The following is a 25,608-nucleotide window of genomic DNA, read 5'->3' as shown; positions in this document are numbered from 1 at the left end:
GTAGAGCATATATTCTTTCTATGGAGGGCATGTAATACATATCTTTAAAGAATACAACATGGATAAACAGTTTGTATCACCATAAGAAAAGCAAAAAGAGACATTTTGGGGGTATTTTATAGTCCATCAAATGGAAAGTTGTTCACATGTGACATCACACATCCTTGTCGCATTGCAAGTGGGAGGATCAGCATTAATTTGTGATTGCAATATTCAAATGCTCTTAACTTTCTCATTATTTGTCCGATTTTTCTCAAACTAATTTTTTCTTATTCTTTGATTTTTCTGTGTTTCGACACAAGCCTACTTGTTTTAAAGGGGAATGAAACCTTATATATAGATCTATATGCAGATCAAGTGAATGACGAAAAAGAGACAGGAAGGATAATGGGAAATAGGGAAAAGGTAAGAATGAGGAGTAGAATTCAATATAATGAAGATATGAGGATCTTACAGTCAGTCGGCAAGCCCTCAGAAAGTAGCTTCTTTTTTATCCAAGTGATATTCATGACTATTTGCATTAACGAGCTTGGTGCGGACGAAAACACCTCTTTTTATTCGGCCATTGCAGCTCCAAATACTGACCAAATTCTTTATAATCTTACTAGTCTTAGGAGGGAATCAGGATCAGGAATCGAGGAGGACTACGACATGTACGAGGACTAAATGGACAGAGGGGGGGGGGGGGGTCTTGATCTCGGGCTCGCGATTGATTGTGAGCGCTCGCTCGATTTATCTCAATCCTGCGCACATGCGCAAGCGCTAACAAGAAGAAGAGCCCACAAAATGGCGACTTATATGTGTGAAGCATGACTCTAAAAATCAATGAGAATGGCTGCATCTGCCGAGGTAAAGTATCACACGAAACGTTTAGATTTTGCACCGATGCATATATTTCGTGTTGAGTATATTTTCAATTCAAATACATGTGATACATTGTCGAGAAACGGTATTTTTCTGCTGTTTGCTACAGCTGTGTTCACTCTTCCACTCCTGCTGATCTGCGAATGTGTGTGTGTAGTGTAGGATGGGGGTCGGGTGTCCAGACACTTTTATATTTTTGAAACCTTCTTTTTTGTCTTTGGATTACACTAAAATATGAATTCAATAGTTGTATTGTTCTCTCTAATATTTCTTAACATTTGTACTAAAAATTGATGAAACTTCGCTTGTCAATTTTTCCAAATGACTTTCTAACTCTTCTATACCATTGGCATTGGAAAGGGCTGAAAACCCCATTTCAAATGAAATGGTATGTTAACCATTACTCTAGGCCATATATTTATAAGAGAGTTATGATTTTTGAATATTAAAAATCTGATTTAATTATTGCCATTGACATTGTTTTACCATTGCGACCATTCAAATTCAAAATGTGTGACCGACCGTGACCAAAAAATGTTTTTTTACAAATTATACAAATTATTCAATTTACTCTATAAAACTAAGTAAAAACAGGTGATGAAAAAGGATATCAGTATTTGTCTTAATTGATCAATGTATTAAATACTTGATTAGTAATTATCAATTAGTAAATTGATATGTTAATTGTTCATAAACTCATTACCGAACATATACAAACTTATATTATTACCTTTATTACCTTTATTACCGGATGTACTGGAAAAATGCAGAAAGCTGCAGCCAAGTTTCCAGGTCTAGCTTTCGTCCAAGTTTAATCTTCTTCCACATGTATAATATGTGTGACAGTGTCCAGTGTACATGGTGCATTTGCAATCATTTTTGTCAAATCAAATCAAATCATTCCCAAGGGTGACTGTACCATTCTTTATTCCAGAACTTATCAAGCCTGGCTTTGAAGGAATTTACAGATGGAGCAGAGACAACCTCATTTGGTAGCGAGTTCCAGTCACACACTATTCTGGCTCCGAAGGCATTTGCTCTTACATCCAGTCTATTTCTTTTCTTGAAGAGTTTATATGGGTGACCTCGGGTTGCCTCAACAGTAATTGACGAGAAGAACATATCCTTGTCAAGCCAGTCAATTCCATGCATTATTTTATAAGTCTGGATCATGTCACCTGACTCACCTCTTCTCATTCTGTATTGCAGGGATGGTAGTTTTAGGGCTCGAAGTCTGTCTCCATAGTCAAGCATTGCCAAGGATGGTATGAGTTTTGTTGCTCTTCTTTGTACTTTCTCAATCTCTTTCATGTCTGTCTTGTGTCTTGGGTGCCAAACTGCATTCCCATATTCGAGGATTGGTCGTACAAGACCCTTGAATAGTTTTGGAATTGTATCCCTATCCCTGGTGAGGAAGGTTCTCTTGATGATTGCAAGTACTCGGCTAGCTTTCATGACAGATATAATTTCCTTATTGTTTGGAATTTTCTGACAGGAACTTATGCAACAACACATCTTCTAAATAAAACTTTCAGAATGATAAAACATTGAATACTTACAGAAAGATCTCAGTATTGCAGTATTTGATAAATGTATTGATTAGTAATTATCAATTAGCAAATTAATTAGTTATCTATTCAAATCTCACTGCTGCAAAAAAAAAAAAATCCTGATTTGGTATATTTAAGTTTGCCAAAAAAAATGATAAATGACATCCCAATTATCTTACAACAAAATACTGAAAACAAGCTAAAATTGTGTAATGTGTATATTTATATTCATCAAAGGATGTAATAACTAATAATATAAACAAGTAGACTATAGATCTCAAAAGCAAATAATAATTCAATCAATGCGATGCACAAACTGCTACTGTGCTAGCATAACCCCTCTGAGCCGGTGCACCCATGTCAGGGCTCCCGGCGACACTGCATTCATCATGATGGTCGCGTAGCACGCAACTCTCGCGGCAGTTTGCTTTTTCTGACAATCAATTTTGAGGAAGTAAAAAATAAATGATGGGATGTTTAGATTCGATTTATATTCACCACTCACCAAGAAAAATATATGATCAAGCCGTTAAAATAGGTTTAAAACTGTCAAAATTTACCTTCAGGGCCGGTCACGATGGTAAAGACAACATTAGACTTTCACATGAGCCAAATCCAAGCCACCCCTTACAGAGCAACCCAAACTCGTTCTGAAACCGCTAAGGTATTGAGATCACATTGCGCAATAGTCACATACATGTACCTAATACCGGTACTAAATTTCTAAAATCAATGAAAATTGATCGTCCGGACACACAACCTGTCCAGACACAACAACTGGGTATACGGCTCTGGTCTCTGTTTTATTGGTTGTTCTGCTGAACTCCGTCAGTAGAGGCGCACGGCCAATATGGGAGACTGTCTCCCATGAGAGCGATTACTTTATCTCCATTTTCAGAGACTTTTGTAAAGAATTTGGGTATCCAATTTCAGAGACAGTCTCCAGTTTGGGAGACCAATTTCCTTTGTTTACATTTGCTGCAAAAGGATTACCTTGGCCAATGTTGGCGGCAAATAAAAATGTGATAAGCAGATTCCTCATGAAAAATTACCCCTTTCCACTGTCTACTTTAAAGGTCAAGTCCACCCCAGAAAAATGTTGATTTGATAGAGAAAAATCAAACTAGCATGAAGGCCACCACACACCTTAGACTGTTGGCGATCTGATTTTGGAACAAATCGCATTTTGCTCATTTTCTGAAAATGTAAATGGAACATTGAAAGAATACTAATATGAACATTTTGAAAGATTGCATGCCTTTATTTTGGAGTAAAGGCCAAATTAGTTTCAAATCTTAGCCAATCGTACGACTGCTATGACGTCATTACGACTAGATATTAAATTCGCTTTTATTCTAGGAAGGATGATAGCATAATCACAGATTTGAACATGGGTATTTGTACAATAATTTAGAACATTACACAGTAAGATATTCTAAGTCTCAATCAATATTAGCATAAAATTCTACTACATTTTATTCTGAAATTGGGTCGCAGACCAATCATAAGGTGTGCGGTCACCTTAACATTGAAAGTTTCATCAAAATGGGATGTAAAATAAGAAAGTTATGACATTTTAAAGTTTCGCTTATTTTTCACAAAACAGTGATGCACAACTCAGTTACTTGCAAATGAGACAGACAATGATGTCCCTCACTATTTCTTTTGTTTTTTATTGTTTAAATTACACAATATTTCATTTTTTACAGATTTCTCAATAAGGACCAACTTGACTGAACCAGATAATATTAAACAATGCTAATTCCACATGCTCAGTGAGGAATTAATCGTTTCACCTAACAATGAGGAGAATATTAGAATATTTCATATAATAAAATACAAAAGAAATAGTGAGTGGATGATGTCATCAGTCTCCTCATTTGCATACCGACCAGGGTGTGCATATAACAGTTTTTGTCTCACCTGCATAGCAGAGTGAGACTATAGGCGCCGCTTTTCCGACGGCGGCGGCGACGGCGGCGGCGGCGTCAACACCAAATCTTAACCTGAGGTTAAGTTTTTGAAATGACAGCATAACTTAGAAAGTATATCCACCTAGTTGATGAAACTTGGCCATAAGGTTAATCAAGTATTACTGAACATCCTGCCTGAGTTTCATGTCACATGACCAAGGTCAAAGGTCATTTAGGGTCAATGAACTTAGACCATGTTGGGGGAATCAACATCAAAATCTTAACCTAAGGTTAAGTTTTTGAAATGTCATCATAAATTAGAAAATATATTGACCTAGTTTATGAAACTTATACATAAGGTTAATCAAGTATCACTGAACATCCTGCATGAGTTTCACGACACATGACCAAGGTCAAAGGTCATTTAGGGTCAATGAACTTTGGCCGAATTGGGGGTATCTGTTGAATTACCATCATAACTTTGAAAGTTTATGGATCTGATTCATGAAACTTGGACATAATAGTAATCAAGTATTACTGAACATCCTGTGCAAGTTTCAGGTCACATGATCAAGGTCAAAGGTCATTTAGGGTCAATGAACTTTGGCCAAATTGGGGTATTTGTTGAATTACAGCCATAAATTTGAAAGTGTGTTGGTCTAGTTCATAAAACTTGGACATAAGAGTAATCAAGTATCACTGAACATCCTGTGCGAGTTTCAGGTCACATGATCAAGGTCAAAGGTCATGTAAGGTCAAAGAACTTTGGCCACATTGGGGGTATTTGTTGAATTGCCATCATATCTCTATAAGTGTATTGGTCTAATTCATAAAACGTGGAAATACGAGTAACCAAGTATCACTGAACATCTTGTGCGAGTTATAGTAGTTTTCAAAATCAGCACTGCTGCTATATTGAATCGCGTGATGCAGGTGAGACGGCCAGAGGCATTCCACTTGTATGAAATTTAGTGAAACTTTGAAATTTCATAACTTTCTTATTTCACATCCGATTTTGATGAAATTTTCAGTGTAATGCTTGTTGGGCACAGTTGGACTTGATGGTTTGACTTGGCCACTTTGGCTCGATGTGCAAGTCATTTGACCTGTAATGTAGGCCTATCACATTTTTGTCTCACCTGCATAGCAGAGTGAGACTATAGGCGCCGCTTTTCCGACGGCGACGGCGGCGGCGTCAACACCAAATCTTAACCTGAGGTTAAGTTTTTGAAATGACAGCATAACTTAGAAAGTATATGGACCTAGTTCATGAAACTTGGCCATAAGGTTAATCAAGTATTACTGAACATCCTGCCTGAGTTTCATGTCACATGACCAAGGTCAAAGGTCATTTAGGGTCAATGAACTTAGACCATGTTGGGGGAATCAACATCAAAATCTTAACCTAAGGTTAAGTTTTTGAAATGTCATCATAACTTAGAAAATATATGGACCTAGTTCATGAAACTTATACATAAGGTTAATCAAGTATCACTGAACATCCTGCATGAGTTTCACATCACATGACCAAGGTCAAAGGTCATTTAGGGTCAATGAACTTTGGCCGAATTGGGGGTATCTGTTGAATTACCATCATAACTTTGAAAGTTTATGGATCTGATTCATGAAACTTGGACATAATAGTAATCAAGTATTACTGAACATCCTGTGCAAGTTTCAGGTCACATGATCAAGGTCAAAGGTCATTTAGGGTCAATGAACTTTGGCCAAATTGGGGTATTTGTTGAATTACAGCCATAAATTTGAAAGTGTGTTGGTCTAGTTCATAAAACTTGGACATAATAGTAATCAAGTATCACTGAACATCCTGTGCGAGTTTCAGGTCACATGATCAAGGTCAAAGGTCATGTAAGGTCAAAGAACTTTGGCCACGTTGGGGGTATTTGTTGAATTGCCATCATATCTCTATAAGTGTATTGGTCTAGTTCATAAAACGTGGAAATAAGAGTAACCAAGTATCACTGAACATCTTGTGCGAGTTATAGTAGTTTTCAAAATCAGCACTGCTGCTATATTGAATCGCGTGATGCAGGTGAGACGGCCAGAGGCATTCCACTTGTTGTTTTTAAGATTTGTGTACTCTGAATTCACTAAAGATTTCCTGTAAGATGCTTAAACTTGATGAAAAGGCATACAGTAAGCACGATGTTATACGGATTCATTTTTTTTATATGACAGGAAGTAACATTTGGAGACTTCAGTGCTCTTTGCTTAGAGGAGTATCAAGCCATCTTCCAGGAACCCTTGCAAAGCTCTGATGTAGAGGTAAATTGGGGAAAGATAATGTATAAAATCACAAAACATTTTAAAGTCAAGTTTCATAAAAATTTTGTGTCTATCACAGATGCCATTATCTTTGCTGTCATATAACATTTTAGTGGTGTATAAACTTCCATTGTAATTTCATAAATCATAAGTCATGTTGAAAAAGTGTATATACTTCTAGAATTTTTTAAAATCATATTCACTTTCATTAACAAAAATGTGATTGTTGTTATTTTAATGGTAAACCGGAGTATCAAACGATTAGATTCTTGAGTCCAGAAAGATGGGCTTATGACATATGTTGTTCATTAATTTGAAAGTTTGCGAAACTGGAAAATGTTATTTTTTTCTTTTTTATCTGATGTTGATCTTGTGTTCAGCTTTTTTTTTTCTTTATTCAATTTAAACAAATCTGAAATTATAGTACCTCTTTTAATAGAATGATATTGATTTGCAAATGTAACTTTCTTTCACACAGTTTCCATGGGATGACAAAAGCATTGGAAGGAGCAGTGTGCCAAGTGGTAAGGTTAAAAAAAAATGTGTGAGTGCTTGTATGTGTAATTTTGTCTTTCCATACATGTAAGGACCAGATGTGTCAAGATATCATAGCAGAGTTGTAAAAGCCCTCAACTTGAAATGCAAGGTTTGTGGCTAAGGCATGTTACAGTATATTGTACTTTTATTACATGTATACATGTGAAATAAATTGTAATTGGCATATTAATATCTTTGGAGTGTTTTTGAGAAAATGGTTGGCATCAATCAGGTGTGATTTATTGGTCTGAGTTATGCTCAGAGACTCACCTTTACCATCACCATCGACAAAGTGCCATTTAATCTTGTACATGTGTGTGCTTATTTTTGTGTCTTTATTTATATTTTGATTCCATAGCACTTATTGTCTCGCATGCATAGCAGAGCGAGACTATTATAGGCGCCGCTTTTCTGACGGCGGCGTCGCAACATGAAATCTTAACCAAGGTTAAGTTTTTTTAATGTCATCATAAATTAGAAAGTTTTTGGATCTAGTTCATGAAACTTAGACATAAGAGCAATCAAGTATCACTAAACATCCTGTGCGAGTTTCAGGTCACATGACCAAGGTCAAAGGTCATATAGGGTCAACAGAATTTGGCCATGTTGGGAGTATTTATAGAATTGCTATCATAACCTTGAACGTTTATGGATCTAGTTCATAAAACTAAAACATAGAGTAATCAAGTATCATTTAACATCCTGTGTGAGTTTCAGGTCACATGACCATTGTAAAATGTCATTTAAGGTCAATGAAATTTTGCCATGTTGGGGGTATTGTTGAATTGCTGTCATAACTGAAGGGTAATAGAGTATCACTTATTGTTTTGCACGAGTCTTAGGTCACATGATCATGGTCAAAGGTCATTAAGGGTAAATGAATATACTGTTTTATTATCATATGAATGGTGTTTTCTGTGAACAATTATCCAATAGTTTTCCAAGTCAGCACTACTGCTATATTGAATCGCGTAATCCAGGCGAGACTGCCTGAGGCGATCCACTTGTTTTGTCTTCTTATTAAAGCAAGGTGTTTTGGATGATTTCTTCTCCTTTCATGATTTGCAGGAAATGTTGGTAGTGCTAACTGTACCCTCAGCCAGCAAGCTTTCTTGAAACAGCCAATACTACAGAGTACTCCAGTTGTTGGTAACATTGTGGCTACATCGGAGCTTTGCTACGAGGGTCGTCAAAACTGTCACCATGACTTGGCCAACAATTCCTCCAGCACAGGTGTACTAGTCACCAGGGAATATCCAGAAGTCCATTCTCAGCAGTGGGTCAACCAGTCAGCTGGGGTTGCAGCCTCTGAACCCCTGGACCACAGCTCTGCCGGAGTCGACGATACCGACCAACAACTGGAACAAGGCCTCAAGAAGAGACGCAACAAGAAAAAGCGTGATCCAGAGTACTACAAAAGCTACTATGATCGTATGCAGGGTAGCTTGGACAATGATAGCGGGGCTGATAGTGGAAGTGCAAAAGAGGACTCTAAATATGGTGGGACGGTAGAGTATGTTCCCCCATCAGCACCTGTCGAGCAGAATCAATACACATCTGAAGTGAATGCAGCCCCTGCTCTTAGTTATGAATATAATGCAGATGAAAAGAGCACAGAGAGAACTAGTTCATATGTTGAATCGGTATATCCAAGCACTAGCTATGTGCCTACAAGAACAGCAGATATGTCTGATGATAAACAGATCACATCAGATTATAGTGAGGAATCTGTGCCATCATATGTTAATGTTAACATGCCTGCTGTAGAGGCTGTGGATGTAGATGATGGCAATGTGAACAATGATCTTGCCAATACCGAGCAAGACAATGACGTTGCTTCCAGTGAGCCACCTGTCCCCACCATACACATATCACCCATTGAGAACACAACACCAAACGTGCAAAGCGGCACTTCCCTTGATGAGAGCTTTCCTACTGCTACGGCAGAAGGATCTGGTGAACAGCCAGCTGCAGCACCGGCCTCTGCCGCTCCTCCTCCAGTCAAGTCTTGGGCAAGTCTCTTCAAAGGAAGCTCTGGAGGTCAAGGACAGCCACCCAGTACACCATATGTGGCTATCAGTGTTGTCACTGAGCCATCTCCTGGAGAGGTGTCAGATGATGGATCCGTCTCTTTGGTCACAACTGATAAAGATCCACATGCCAAGAGATTAGGAGGTAAGGATCTTTTTTAAAATCATAAAATATTTAAGATTAAAGTCAATTTGAAGTCTGATGTATAATCACAGAAAGCATATATTATGAGTTCATGAAGTTGAGAATATATCATCTATCACATCTAGAACCATTGCAAGTTATGGACCTGAATGACCCTTTGTTTACAAGCACATTGATCGGTTAGTGTACTCTTGATTAGAGCCGGTGACCGACCGATGCTGCTGGTCAATGATGCAATTTTTTCCAGACCGGTGGATCACAAAATAAAGGAATACATGTACATAAGAAATTCAGTGAGAATATCTATCAACTAACGGTACTTATGCCTTCATCAAGATCTATATACATGCATCTTAACTTTCACAATATACTAGCACTAGGATTATAACTTAACGAGCTGATAAATTCTAGAAAATGGAGTAATCTCGGTACTATTATTTTATAGCTCCACTTGGTTGATTAAACATTCGGAAAATATAATATCATGCAGGCCTCTACAAAAAAAATAATCACTTGCCCGACAGGGCAAGTGATAAAAAAATTTGCTTGCCCGATAGAAAAAACTGCTTGCCCGATTTTTTTCAAAAATTCTTTTGCTCTTAATTATTCTTTTCTGTCCTGGCTGAACTTAATTTACTGGCGCTGCCCTTGGCATTTCTTTTTCTTGACTCTTGGTCAAGTTCTGGTCGCCGATCACGACGACAAAAGTCGCCTATTTTAATAGTCTGACGACTCATTGTTTATTTGGTTTGAAGTTGAAGCTGAGTCCTGGCCAGGGTGACAAGATTTCACAAAATGAAATACAGGACAATCGACAAAAAAAAAAGATCAAGAAAGAAGGCTACACAGTGTTAGACTTGTGAAAAAAATATACAGAATTGGAAGGGAGGGTGAACGAAAGAATGAAGGAGAGAAAGAAAAGAGATGAACTGAGAAGAAAAGATAAAATGAAGGGGAAAATGAAGGAAATAATAAAAAATATAAGAAAGTTCTAATAAAAGAAGGATGAGAGAGAGAATAAAAATAGATAAAAAAGTTTCCGTCATTCTTTGAATTGAATATAGAAAGAAAAAAAAAGAAAAGAAGGGAAGATGAATAAATGTGTGAAAGTCAAGATAAAGAAGAGAAAGACAAAAAGAAAGTAAGAAAAAAGGAGGAGGAAAGAAAGAAAGAACGAAGGAAAGAAAATGTTTTCTTCATTCTTGGAAAGAAAGAAACAAAGAAAGAAGAAAACAGGAAGGAAGGAAGAAAGGGAAAGAAAGTATAAGGGTAAAGAATAAGAAGGACAAAATGAAATAAATAATGAAAGAAAGAGAGGAGGAAAGAGAGGGAGGAAAGAATGAAGGGAGGCCAGAATGAAAAAAAAGAAGAAAATAATGGAAGGAGAGAAAAAACGAAAATAAAAACGAGTGGAAGGGAGAAGGAATGAAGGAAATAAAAAAAGGAAATGTAACAAAGAAGGCAAGTAAGAGAAAGAAGGAAAGAAAGAAAATGAACAGAGAGAGAAAGGATCAGGAAATAAAACTAGATATGTAACAAAAAAGGGCAAGAAGGAAGGATATAAAGATAGAAAAGAAAGAAAGAGGAAAAAGTTCAAACTTCAAGCAAATAAAAACAATCCAATCATATAACAAAAATCCTAATGATATTTGGTGTTTTTTTTTTAATTTTTTTTTTTAATTAAAACAAAATTAAAATGTTTTTAGAAATGAATAAAATACAGGACGTCTGGTCACCCTGGCCGAGTCAGTCCGAAGCTTGCATGCATTCAGCGCGATCTAGCTCGAGAGTCGACTGGCTCGCGATCGCTCGTGTACGTCCGTCCATGTACTGTAGCGCCGATGTATTAGAGCATGCGCTCAGAGGGCGAGAGAGGGGTTTCCCCAGCTAGCTCCTTCGTCGATTAGTAGCGCATGCGCACAGTGTAGTTTAGAAAGTAAGATGGCAGCCCCCATCGAACGGGACCGCTGGCGATAAAATGTCGGTAAATTCACTAAATTGGCGCTGATTTGACATGTTTCCACTGTTTTTTGACTGGTATGACATTGTATGAGAGATAATTGGCCGATAATTGCAATATATTAAACTTTACTGTCAATTTATCTTTTTCATTTTCAAAACAAGCACTTGCCCGATCGGGCAATTGACTTTGAAAAATGCTTGCCCGCACGTCAATTTCACTTGCCCCGGGCAACCGGGTTTGTCGCGCCCTGTCATGTGAAAATTTTGATACATAGATCTAGATAAGGAAGTATAGGTATAACAGCAGTTGATTTTGAAAATCTTTGGTAACACTGAATTTCTTTTTTTTTTTTTTTTTAGCGGTCACCGGTCAAAAAAAAAGCTAATGGGTCAACTCAAATTTAGTCTTGATGAATTTCTATATATTCATGTTTCTCCTGTTTTGATTTTTCCCCCAGAACACTTGAATAAAGTGATCCCGTCACACCATCCCATGAACCTGCAGCCACGTGGTCTCATTAATACAGCCAACTGGTGCTACATCAACAGTGTATCCTCTTATAAACATCATTGGATGATATTAATAGTAGTAATTACAATTAATATATGGAAGTAGATGCTTTATGTTGTTCAATTGTGCACTATACATGTACGTATACACGGTGCTCATGCTGCTCCAAATAATACTGCCGTAGCTCTGCTAGTCGGTAAAGTGGGCAGCATTGAAGGAATTCCTTAATACCCGGGTACACATTCCATACTTGGAGGAGAAGTGAGGAAAAGTACAGTGATATCTTTGACTTTGGGAAAGGACATGTTAATGCTTTCGTGTATGAATCGTTAACTTGTTTACATTGCTGGTAGGCAGATACTTCATTTTGTCAAACATTAATATTTGCATATTTCAACCTCTAATCTGATTAAATTGGGAGATTACTCACTTGTTTTATTTGTAGGAGAAAGTTGTGTAGTAGAGCTTTGCCATTTTTTAGTGATTCCTTTGACTGATTCGATACAGATTCTTCAAGCATTATTATCTTGCCCACCATTCTATCACATTATGAAGAATATGCCTCTCAACCATGGAGTACGCAAGTCAAGCTCAACCCCCATGCTTGATGCCATGTAAGTAACACTGTAGAAATGAAACTCAAGACCATGGTTACACAAAACCGCACCTCAGGAAGCTCATTTCAGGTTGCTATGCCAAAATGAGAGGGTAGTGATGATGACACTGTAAGGAATGATATCATTTGTGATGGTAAAATCAATTTAGGTGATGTTGATGTGATCTTGTAGTGGTGGTGGTGGTTGTGGTGGGGATGGGGATGATGATTATATATGATAATGGTATGATGATGGTGGTGGTGGTGGTGGTGGTGGTGGTGGTGGTGGCGGCGGCGATGGTGGTGGACTGATGGTGATGATGATGACGATGGTGATGGTAATGATAGTGATAGTGACGATGGTGTTTATGGTGATGATTCTAACAGTAGTCATCTGGATGGTTTAATGGAGGCAATGTGACATTGGTGTTGAGAAAGAAAGATGTACATAATCATGGTGTAGTTTTGTAAGACTATAGGCGTCGCTTTTCTGGCGGCGGCGTCGTCAGCATCAAATCTTAGCCAGAGGTTAAGTTTTTGAAATGTCATCATAACTTAGAAAGTATATGGGCCTAGTTCATGAAACTTGGACATAATGGTTATCAAGTATTATTACTGAACATCCTGCCAGAGTTTGAGGTCACATGACCAAGGTCATAGGTCATTTAGGGTCAATGAACTTTGGCCATGTTGGGGGTATTTGTTGATTTCCATCATACCTTTAAATGTTTATGGATCTTGTTCATGAAACTTGGACATACGAGTTGAATATCCTTTGTGAGCTTCACGTCACATGACCAAGGTCAAAGGTCTGTTGGAATCAAAACAAAATCTTAACCATGGTCAAGTTTTTTTGAATATCATAGCTCTGAAAGTTCTAGTTCATGAAACTTGGACATATGAGTAATCAAGCATCAGTGAACATCCTGCGTGAGTTTCAGGTCACATGACCGAAGTCAATAAACTTTGGCTATATTTGGGGAATTTGTTGGATTGCCATCATATCATACCTTTGAAAGTTTATAGATCTAGTTCATGAAATGTGGACATCAGGGTAATCAAGTATCACAAGTATTTGGTCACACGATCAAGGTCAAATGTCTTTTAGGGTCAATGAACATAGTATTTTATCATGATATGAATGGTGTTTTTTGTGAATAATTATTCTATAGTTGTTTTCAAAGTCAGCACTACTGCTGTATTGAATTTTGTAATGCAGGTGAGACTGCCATAGGCGCTCCACTTGTTTTGTTAAGAAAGATCTAGTCATTTATTTTACCATTTAATAAATGTAAGTATGAAATAGTAACATATGAAATAGTAACATATGAAATAGAATCATAACTGTGCAATATTTATAGGTGATAGTATGTGTGATGGAATTACATATAGAATAGAAAAAGTCAATTATTTCTTGTTCAATACTCATGTACTTCAGGTATCAATTTCTGAAGGAGTTTCAGGAGATTAAGGGTAAGCGCTCACCCCAAGACCTGCGCCCTGGTACGTGCTTTGAGCCAACAGTCATCTATCAAATGCTTTCTGTTGCCAATACTTCTCTTTCTGTGAAGGTAAGACACACAACCAAAGTCAAGTCATCTCAGGTGATTAATAAGTCATGAAGTCAAGTTTAGAAGATGTATTACAATGTTTACAACCGTCCCTATGGTGCAACTATAACATTGAAACCTTAATGTCAATAGCAGACCTTTGTCCAATGTTCATGACATCAATGAATATCCCCTGTTAAAACTACTTGTACATGTACCATGGAACCTACTATGGTAATCATAATGCTGGTAATTTTGGATATTTGTATAGTTTACATATCCACCTTGTAAGGTGCTCGAGATGCTCCTATATTACAGTGGCTAAGCTTGGCTACCACAGCACTCACAAGTTTTTGAGGAATTTCTTCCTGACGGTACCCATTTACCTGGCCTGGGCTTAGTGCAGCACTTTGTGAATCAATTTGATATGTACAGTTGTGCTCAAAAGTTAGTGAACCCCACCATAAAATGCACTCCTTCATGCTAAGTGTTGAATGTAGACAACAACACTACGATGTTTGACGAGCCCATAGAAACAAACTTAATATTTTGTCACCTGACTTCACAACATGGATCTGGCCACGGAGGATAATCTATTGTTACTGGAGGTGCTGTGACAAGGCTCAGCACCCTCAATAACAATAGAAAAATCCTCTGTGGACAGGGCCCTGCTTCACTATGAATTATCTATAAACATGGCAGAACTTCAACACTTTAACCCTAAATCTCCCGGGGTATTTTGATTCTTGTCATTACCGGGGGGGGGGGCCATTATGGCCCCCCCCTAAGATCTCGGCCGCCGATCGCGCGATCGACGCAAAAATTTGCACGCTGGTAGTGGGCGATGTAATCTACAAGGCTGTATGGTAAAATTTTCCAAAATAATGAGATTTTATTTTATATGAATTAATTATGCTAATTTATGCATAAATCATACTTTTTGCTCTAATTCACTAAATAAAGCTCCTAGAATGCTAATTTTTGCTAAAAATATTCTTTGTAGCATTCTTAACAATCGCAATTCAAAAAAACTTCGGTTTTGAAATAAATATCTTATGTATTTTATTGTTTTATGAATTTCTTATGTATTTCCTTGTTTTTTTACTTTGTGTTTTTTATTGTTTTTTCAATGGAAATCGTTCCAGACTTAATTCTGATCATAAACAAGGCAAAATTAATTAAGTTTAATCAGTAAAAGTAGAAATAATGATACATTAATGAATTTTGGCTAAATACACAATTTACATTGGATTTGCACATGAAATCACGTTTATGAGCAATTTTGGGTCTGACATGCACTTACATAACGTTGCGTAATGTCGTAACCGCGTACCCGGACGTCACAAATTTGGTCTCAAAATTTGCGCGAGACTTGAAAGTAAAAAGTCAGTGAGCGGCGAGGTCAAAAAATTTCGCGCAGCAGATATATCGCGAAAATTGTCGAGGGGGGGGGCCATTATGGCCCCCCCCCCCCCGGGAGAATTAGGGTTAAATATGTTCACTACTGGTGGGGTTCACTTTTGAGCACCACTGTAACTTCTTATGTCAATAAGTTTTTATGTTCTGTGTTTTATGATGTGTTTGTTGAGCAGCATGGTCGCCAAGAGGATGCAGAAGAGTTCCTGTCATGCTTGTTGAATGGTCTCCATGATGAGATGACTTCGCTCATTCAGCTTTACAATGGAGAAGACGTTAATGCCGTCGGTAAGCAAGAATTTAAAAGTTATTATGAAATGCACCCAAACATTGTGTGTCTGAACAGCAATGTGACAAATCTTAGGTTGGAACCCCCCCCCCCCATGCACCATGATGTTTTAAGAGTTTATTTTGTATAAAGGTTCCTTGACAAGTACTTGGCCATCTGCTGCATTGAATCACTGTGTCCTTTCAGGCTGTCTTCAGAAGAAAGACATATGTTGATTATAAAATAAATTTATGAAATAGTTTGCGTATGATCTGGAGGCAGGAGGGTGTCAATTCAATGAGATGCATCATTTAGTTGGGTGAAGGGCCAAGTATGATTACAGTAAATATTTAAGTTTTCTCTGCTCTTCTCTAGCCACCAACTCCTCCTCTTGGTGGATTAATACAAATATTGAAATGTCACCATCTTTGTCATTAATTACGTGGTAGATGTGTCACTATTATTAGAATGTATTCTTGTTGTGAATAGATCCCAAACAGAATGGCCCATCATCTGTGGCAGTCGCTAATGGTGATGTTGGTAATGGTCATCAGGAGGAAGGTAGTGATGATGATGAATGGGAGCAGGTCGGACCACGGAACAAGTCCAGCATCACAAGAAAGGTGAGTATGACCTCAGTCAACCCCCCCCCCCCAAGGTACACTTTAGACTCGTGAGTTGTCCACCAGTACGGTCTTTCAACAAATCGTCTATCAGAAGGCAGATCTACTCAATGGTTTGGTCACACAACCCATAGTTCACCTCTGTGCATGTATTCTCTGGCAAATTTTGTAGAAATTCCTTGCATCGCATTTACAGGTCTGCATTTCCCTATCAAGCTTGTGGGAGTACGAAGAACATGCCATGTGGCGTTTTGACATCTCTATCAAACACTGTGTGTGGTTAGCTTGTCTTATAAATGCAAACATATTCAAATGAATAGGTTATTATAGGAGTTATCCAACTCAACCCTCTGCATGACCATAGAACATGAATAGCTACTGCACTTGTGTTGTGGAACAGGCTTCTTGGTTATATTTCTATTTTAACTTGCTATCTATTTTCTAAATATTTGTACATGTTCCAAATTCTATTTAATCTTATACTTACAAGCATTAATTAGACCAATGTAAATCATTATAAAAAGTATTTACGGACGAATGGGATTTGTTAAAAGTCAGGCAAAGTCATTTGTTAAAAGTCATTACTCTTGTAATGAAATTGCGATTCTGTGATTATTTAGAATCCCACTGCTACTCTCCACTGATTGTTCTATGTTTGAATCCATCCCTCTCTACAGGCTCAGTTCTCAAGTTCCCCTCTCTCTAAGATCTTTGGAGGTATCATGAGATCTGCTCTTCATCAACATGGCTCTAAAGAGTCTGCTACTCTACAGCCTTTCTTCTCTCTCCAGCTAGACATTCAGGTAGGTTTTCATGTATTAAAGACATCTATTTGCTAAAGCCGGGGTAATAATAGCAAGCGCTTTGTATCCTCAGGCAAAAAAATGCTATATAAATCCAGCCATCATTTTTTTTTTTTTTTTATGTATACCTCTACCAAAGGAGATTAACTTTACTTTCTAGGATCAGCTTGTGCATTGTGTAACCATATTGATACCAGATAAGAAATTGATTATATCTGCAAATATTCTGTTGTTGCAAAATATAATAAACCTCCTATGCAGTAAGCTATGTTTTTATTAACCTAGTTGTATTTTTATTGGTCTTTATTAAATTTAGTCTCCAGACATCTGGAACCTGAAGGATGCCTTGGATAACCTTGGAAATAAGGAATCTGTCCATGGATTTATGTCAAACAAGACCAAGAAAGAAGTGAGTGCTTAATATGATATAATTTTTGTATTTCTATGCAAGTTTGATCGAAAATCTCTGTGAAATTTGTTGTTGTGCAGGGCGTAGGATTCCCATAGATTTTGCGAATGGAATGGCTGGTCGGGCATTGGGTTTCGAGTTTGTATCCATTATGTTCCAGGGCTCCAGGACAGTTTCATAAAGTAGTTTACTGATTACTTAAAAATGACTAGTATGATCAGGGGCCAGTAACACAAAGCTTAAAAGCAATCATTGTAGAACATTTTGTTTCAATTGATTGCATTGACTACACTACATTTAATCATAAAAATAAAGCGTACGATCAGTCGCTAACCTTTGTGTTACAGGACCCAAAAGTTGATATAGGATCTTTGTTGTTAACATTCATTTGAATATAAGTATTTTATTTGTCAAAAACTCAGTCCCACTTTGTTACAACAGGGAAATTTGAGGTTTCTTTCTGATTTTGCACAAGAATACATTGAGGTAGCTTTATGAACAGCTTTATCGAATGGTATTGTAAAAAATTCCACTGAAGGTGATGCCTACTCTTCCCTTTTTCACAGTATATTGCAGATATCATAGAATAACTGTCCTCCCAAAAATTCAGAGTAAATTTTATTACAACTGAAAGAAAAAAATTTAGACCATCAAACGCTGCAATGCTATGTATAAATGGTTGTCATATCTACTCTTTGTGAATTGGGGGAAATTATTCTCCTTCCATTGTTATCATAATGCCAATTTGTGGACAATGTTTGCAGGTTGAAGCTTTCCGTCGTGTCACTCTTGAAGAACTCCCACCGGTCCTCATTCTACATCTGAAGAGGTTCCTCTATGATAAGTCAGGAGGATGCCAGAAACTGATGAAGAAGATTGATTATGGCATGGAGATCGAAATCAATAAAGGTAAAGTAATGTTTTAAAAGCACCTTCCTTGTTAACATGAGACATGAGGTGGATGACAGGCTTGACAGTAGGGAAATTCCATAAAATAATCAACATTTTTGTAAACCCAACCCCAATTGTTCTTGTTCGTGGAGTGCTTAAACCCCTAAGTTACCTGGGCTGTTTTGCGAGCTTAAAAATCCTGGGAGGAGATGGCTAAACAGGCCCCCCCCCCCCAACATCTCAACTGCGGATCGCGTGATCATGACAAAAATTTGCAGAAAGGGAGAGAATGACATAATCTATGCCATTGTACGCAGGGAAATTACACAAAATTCATATATTTTTTTACAGGAATTATGCTAATTTATTCATGAAATCATACTTTTTGCTCTACTTCACTAAATAAAGCTCCTAGAAAGCTAATTTGTGGTGATAACATTCTTTATGGCATTCCTAATAACTAAAGAAAAAAAAATCCGGTACAAAAATCTATTTCTTTGTATTTTATTTCTTATGTCTTTCTTTGTTTTTCATCTTTTAATTTCATTGTTTTTTTTCCCAACAAATTTCATCAGGGACATTATTTCAGTCATAAATAGCATCAAACTAAATGACTGTTGTCAATAAACTTAGAATAGTCACTCATTTATGAATTTTAGATGAAACAGATTTTTTATTGACTTTTTACATGATATATACAAGCAATTTTGGTCTGACAATGCACTTACATAATGTTGTGTAATTTTGTAATCATGTGCTTGGGCCTCACAAATTTGTTCTCCAAAGTTGTGCAAGACTTAAATATAAAAAGTCAGCGAGCGGCACAGTAAAAACTTTCACACAACATATATATCATGAAAAAAATATCGAAAGGGCTGAAAAGGCCCCCCCCCCCCAGGTAAGTTATTAAATAAAAAACAGAGATAAAAAATCATTTCAGTAAGATCCCCCAATATAGGCCTTGGATGTACATATTTAATGGAATTGCCGTGCAGCGACAATGATAAATGGGACATGACAGCAAAAAAAAAAAGAATATTTATAGTTGAATTGGTAAATCAGAAGTTAAAAATCTTTTTCTCTCATGAACGATCCTTGATTTACTTCTTTCTTACTCTCTTTCAGTGCATCATCTATCACAACCCTTCTATACTTGTCTACTTGCTTCTTCCAAGATTTGCAAAACCCCTTTCCCCACTCGCCATTAAAATTGCAGGGCCCTCCTGCCCACAGAGGATTATTCTATTGTTACTGGGGGTGCTGAACATTGTCACAGCACCCCCGTAATAATAGAATAACCCTTCATGGCCAGGTCCATGTGAAATTGTACACAAATATATGGCAAGTTCCCCCAAGTCTGCGCAGTCCCCCTTGTCTGCGCACACGCGTATCTGCGCGATGCTAGTAAAAGAAGATACGCAACGAATACAAACTTTACACATGCAACACATAGACATATATTCATTAAAAAATCCGACTCAAAATGGTGGAAAAATAATGAATTTTAGGCATTTCATGTGACAACCTGAAACTGCAGCCTTTCTCATCAAAATACCCGAATCGTGTGCAACGTAAATGGGTGCGCAGACATGGGGTACCATTTTATTTTTCAATCTGAAAATGACTGCCCGAGGTTTTTTCCAAGAAAATCCTATATTTCTTTCAAATTTTTGTGAGATATTTGGCTCACTTACTCAGAATGATATGAGGAACATTATTAACTGAAAGATTTTGTGAAATTAAAAGAAATTCATGTTAAATCTTAACTCAAATCGTTAGGTGCGCACACTTGGGGACCACCATCATAAGAAAGGGACCCCAAAGCATCTGTATCACGAGAAAGAAGCTGAATAAGATAAAACTTCATGTTTATATAAAAAAATAAATGCAGTGTAGAGTGATAAATTGCAAATTGAATAAGACAGTATTTGGCCGAGATATATATGAATTGTGATGGTTGATTACTATTTTTTTTTTTTTTAAGCAGGTTTTCTGCATTTATTAGTAAATCAAAATTACAAATTTATAACAATGATATAAAATCAAACATACATACTGATCAAGTTACAAAGGTGACAATTGTATAGTAGTTAAGTAGATATATAGACATAATATTCATGTAAACAATAACAAATGAATTTAAATGCAGAGGCCAGCTATCGTAAGCTGAAAGCTTGAAATAATAGCAGCCAGGGGAAAAGAGGCTACATGGAAACCATAATAAAAATACCGGGTCTTTATTATTTAAAAGTGATGTCACTTATATTGCTTAAAATATAATAAAAGGAAAGGGGGGGGGGAAGGGGCAAGATGAAGTGTGTGCAAGTGAGTGCGAGTGCAGGTGAGAATTTATAAGTATTTAGATAAAAGGTACCTCTTTAGTGAAGCTTTAAATGATATAAGAGATGCAGCTTGTTTGATATCATTCGGAAGGTTGTTCCAAACATCCGGGCCGTGATGCCGTATTGTTAAAAGAAGCAGAGAATCATTCTGTTTCAGGAATTCAAACCTGGCTTTATTTGATTTTATATATGTGTAAGAAACATATTTGCATATTAGCATGGGAGTGATGAGGATATGCAATGAATTTTAACAGACAATGTTTAATTGATTTTCTTTACATTAGGACATACTTTGAATATCTTCTTATTCCTTTTCAGACCTCATCTCTCCAAACACCAAGTCTCGAATTGGAGGGGTTCAAAGAACTTACAAGCTTTTTGCAGGTAACTTGTTTTTAGTAGTAGTAAATAAATCAGTTAATTCCATGAATTATGCATTTGATATAATCTAAAGTGTGAAACTCAGTAGGTAGTTCTTCTTGTAACAATTTATTGTTATTCTGATTGCGTTGTTGGTTGCTTTAGATATGGTATTTGTTTTATTAAACATTTATCTGAATTCAAGTATGAACTTTAAGACTCATATTTGTAGCACATATGATGTATCACAAGGACGATTGTATCAAGCAGGTAGCCTTGTTAATCTAAATCAACATTGGTTTTTACCTTTTATTGTAGTTGTGTACCACACAGGCAAAGAAGCATCAGGAGGTCATTACATAACAGATGTCTATCACGTAGGATCCAGTGGATGGCTCCGTTGTGATGATAGTATCGTCAAGCCGGTCAAGGCCCTACAGGTCACCAAGCCTCTATCAACGTGTATACCTTACTTGCTCTTCTATCGTAGGAAAGACCTGCTTACAAAACCTACAACTTCATGAAAGTGAATGAATCTTGGATTCAACAACTTGTATGCAGATAATTAATGGATTTCAATTTTGTGGTGATAAAGGAACTACTGTTGAGCCACTTTTGAGGGATGTATTTTTGATGATTTTTTGACGGCATGGTCAAAACACTTGCTCTGAATACTATGCCAGTTATAGAATGTCTAAAGCATTTTCTTTGCTATTTTTTGCCTCCTTTTCTGTTTGATTGTCGACGATATGATGTGATTGAGAACATTGCACAGAATGCTTAAAGCGAGGATGGATCCTTCGATGACAAACTTCTGTATCGCTGCAAGAAGGTGTACTATGCTCTTCTGATGATTATAATTATGACCTCATTGGATGATGAAGCCAGCTCTCTGACTGGTAACGGGAAGTTGCAAATTTACGTGTGTGAAAGCAAATGTCTGCTTTGCATAACTGTGATATATTAGTGTTACAATGATCGATTACAGATGGTGTGTTGATTATTTGGAATCTGCCCAATCACTTGCAAAGAGGAAAAATCGTTCTCTAAAACCAACAGACTGCTCGAGGAACCTGACTTTTCCCAGAGTTTGCAGTTTATGGAATAATCATTCACCTTTACCCTGATGGCTCTATTTGACTAATTATGTTGCTCAGAGGAAGATCATCTTGTGCCATTTGAATCTCACCTTGCAATATTGGAATAGGAAGCAAATTATGATATCTAAACTTCATCATCAAGGGGTGGTTAGAGGACATGATCCTGCAGATGTATAATGAATCATCTTCTTCATGTTGATGGGATAATGTAAAAATAAAGTACTGTACTGCTATGTAAAGGACTATGTGTGATGCATGATAATTTGAGTTGATATATTAGTAGGCTTTCTTCCTTTCTGACAGGCAAAGCTTGATTTTTTGTTTGAAGAATGATTAGAACTTGTCATTACTTTGTGGACACAGTCATTGGTCTGATATGTATGTAGAAGCATTTTTTTTCAAGATATAGAAACTGTATCACTTGAGAAAGAGAATCTACTTAAGAGCAAATATGTATACTATATAAGTAGAATGGTTCTAGTTTATAAACTAGAAGGCAGGCCCAAAAGAGGTCAAGGTTATCTGAATTATTTTTGTGATGCTTCTACGCACTGACTTTAATGCAACTCGCATAATAATGTGAAGCTCACATGTATTTGTTATGTAATATTATTATGAAGGGATTATTAACCCTCTTTAAACTGTCTCCTACTTTTTTTTCTCTGATTACTTTTTTTCCTCTAGATTATTGGTCATTATTATTTGTTTGAATAGATTTGTTGTTGGTATCACATGTTAAGAAATAAATGGTGAATTCAATATTGATGAGATATTTTGTATGTGTATGTACAAGCATTGACTTAATCTGATTTCTACATTGCTCCATGAAGTTATTTAAGTAATATATATTTAAAGCTAATAAATGATATTGATCCAGTATAATTAAAGATATTTATATTTTCCTTCTAATTATTATTCTTCTTTTCTCCCTGTGATTTTGATTTCAAAGTTAATTACTAAACAGTAACTATACTGTACATGTAAAATGATAAAAGTTGGATTTGAAGGAATTTAATTGTAAAAATAATGAAACGTTTGGGAGAAAAGTGAAAACTAGTTGATTTATGAAATTTGTACATAGTGTAAATCATATAGTGTTACAGTCGACTCTGAGATAATGTCAATAGTGTGTCTGTGAGTGAAAAATCTTTATTCTATCATTTATTTTATCATGTGCAACTTTGATGATGGGCCTTTCTAGGAGATGTGAACACATTTAAAATGTGTCACTTGTGGCATTGCCAACAATTATTCACATGCATGTATCTTGTCAAAAAGTGCATACATGTGAATGTTATTATAAACATTGTGTAATACAGTACACAATGAATGGACAAAGTACACAATGGATGGAATTGCTTAGATCGGGATAATTATAAAAATAAATGAAAAAAAAAGCTGGGGATGATGTTCTTTCGTTGGAATTGATTACCGAGAGCTCTGCGAAGATTTTTGCAAGCAATAAATATGAATAAAACATCCTTGTGATACGTTTCATTAAAAAAAGTATAAAAGTCGCTGATCATTGATACATGTCACCTACAGTAGGAAACATTAATACTTGAAAAATATCATATTTTGTATGTTCACTTGTTGCTAGCCATTTGTATGTTTCAAATGTATAAATATTGAGAAACCCTGACATTACTGCTTGTGTAATCTCTGTTGAGCAAGCCAATGGTCATTTAATGACTGATTTATACATGTATCTTCTTTCTAACAATACAACAAGCGAAACGATGTTGAAATATCAGAAGACATTTGAAAACTGTCATTGCTTCTCAATGTTTCAAACAGAATGATTTATCATATGCTGGCATAAGAACATGAATTCCTGAATAATGATGTACATGTTCTTGCTAAATGCTGTGTGTACAGAGTTTTCCCCATGTTAAATGAAAGTATAAAATATTGCCCTTGTTGTACTTCCAATTTGCTCAAATATTTGTGTAACTTTCATGCTAAAAGAAAACTCTCAAGTGCCTTATTTTCCATAGTCTTATTACATATTCTGTAAAGGAGCACAAGTTTGTCACATCAGTTCAAAATTTGTTATTATTTTGAAGTGCCGGTAGCTTTGATAGTTTTCTTGAGCTTGAGATGGTCTCATGTGCAAACGAAAAGATCATAGATTCTTTACTGATTTGAACTTTAAAAAAAATCTGAAGGTAGAATGCAGATTTCTGTTGTTTTTTTTCTTGACAATAAATGGTTGGGGAATTCACAATGATCTGTGTTTTTTTATGACGGGATTGAAATCAAATACATGTAGGCTGTGATCTACAGTATACTACTTGTATGCTTTATCTTTGGGGATATGAACATGTACATGTATGTTTTGGGGGTTATTTTTCTTAGGAATGATAAATCAATGGTTTTCTGAACAATTAGCATGTGTTTCCATGTTGTAACCCCGGACATCAAGGCCATTCGTGCACATTCACCCCTCCTCGGAAATAGTCCTTACATGGCTAGCATGAGGAGGTATAACATTTTACTATAAAAATATATTTGATGTTTCACCAGGGGAGCATTTCATGGACCTCTCCTTGAATTTGATTGGCTGAGAAGCACCGTTATTATGGTAACTGTCAGATAAAACAAACTTGTTAGATAGAATGTCTGACAAGTCCTTTCATGAAACGCTCCCCAGCTGGCCGTACTTGCTTGGGACGTGGAGTGTCATAATGTACACGTTTATAAATGCCTCGTATGAATACCGAGATACATGTTCTTTGATTGTTATGTATTTCAACTTTGACCTGTAATGAGTGCTCAGTATTGTTAGAACCAGAGGCCCTGTTCATGAACATGCTGTCAATTGAAAAGAAAGATGTCAAGCAAATCATGGTAGGTTATTTTCACTTATTTTTTCTGTTTTGTGTCATGCATACCATTACCAACAGTGATTTGTAACAGAACGTATCTTTTCATCAAGCCATACATGTAAACATACCTTCCATAACCTGGTAAATTGCATTCGCAGGGAATAAGTGATATTTGAAGTGACACTTTATACTTTCAGTGAATTACGAGACTTATTGTCCTGCTTGCATATATTGCTTCAATTTTCTTTTTGTTTCTGTTTGCTTATTGTATGACCCACAGTATCTGTGGCGAACTATTACATGTATTATCTTTCATTTAGCAAGCTATTGTGGTTGTCCTTTGTTCTAATATTAATTTTTCTACAGAAAAAAAATGTTTGCCAGACTTGCTATGGTATGAGTGAGTTAATCAGGAAAATGTGAACTACAATTTTGTTTCCTATTAACAATTTCATTATCATTGTTTGTTCTTTAAGATTTTGTTGATAAGACTTATAGTCTTAAGTTTTGAACAAAGGTACAGATACTCACGAATGAGATTATCATGTGGATTTCTAAAGTACAGTCAGAATGTACTTGTATCAATCATATTTGTCTTGAATAAAAGCTTTGAAGACAAAATGAA

The 25,608-nt window shown here is 36.4% G+C and overlaps 1 protein-coding gene across 1 annotated transcript; it reads left to right on the top strand.

Annotated features, from left to right (window-relative positions):
* The first annotated feature begins 728 nt into the window (after nucleotides 1-728).
* On the top strand, nucleotides 729-25,608 carry LOC129253980 (ubiquitin carboxyl-terminal hydrolase 10-like). Its single transcript, XM_064095157.1, has 14 exons — nucleotides 729-849; nucleotides 6,527-6,613; nucleotides 7,092-7,137; nucleotides 8,219-9,325; nucleotides 11,746-11,837; nucleotides 12,306-12,412; nucleotides 13,832-13,964; nucleotides 15,536-15,647; nucleotides 16,117-16,250; nucleotides 16,928-17,053; nucleotides 17,370-17,462; nucleotides 18,227-18,371; nucleotides 21,014-21,079; nucleotides 21,374-25,608. The coding sequence occupies exons 1-14, from the start codon at nucleotides 826-828 to the stop codon at nucleotides 21,577-21,579; spliced, it is 2,478 nt and encodes an 825-aa protein (XP_063951227.1). The 5' UTR covers nucleotides 729-825; the 3' UTR covers nucleotides 21,580-25,608.

This window comes from Lytechinus pictus, chromosome 2 (genome assembly GCF_037042905.1).
Source record: "Lytechinus pictus isolate F3 Inbred chromosome 2, Lp3.0, whole genome shotgun sequence".
Classification (NCBI taxonomy): domain Eukaryota; kingdom Metazoa; phylum Echinodermata; class Echinoidea; order Temnopleuroida; family Toxopneustidae; genus Lytechinus; species Lytechinus pictus.
The sequence above is the reverse complement of the archived record's forward strand: the minus strand, read 5'-3'. Positions and strand labels throughout refer to the sequence as shown.

Coding starts and splice junctions, on each gene's coding strand:
- LOC129253980 (XM_064095157.1), top strand. CDS start 826: ATGAGAATGGCTGCATCTGCCGAG. Junction 850..6,526: donor GAATGGCTGCATCTGCCGAG/GTAAAGTATCAC, acceptor TTTATATGACAG/GAAGTAACATTTGGAGACTT. Junction 12,413..13,831: donor ACCCCCATGCTTGATGCCAT/GTAAGTAACACT, acceptor CATGTACTTCAG/GTATCAATTTCTGAAGGAGT.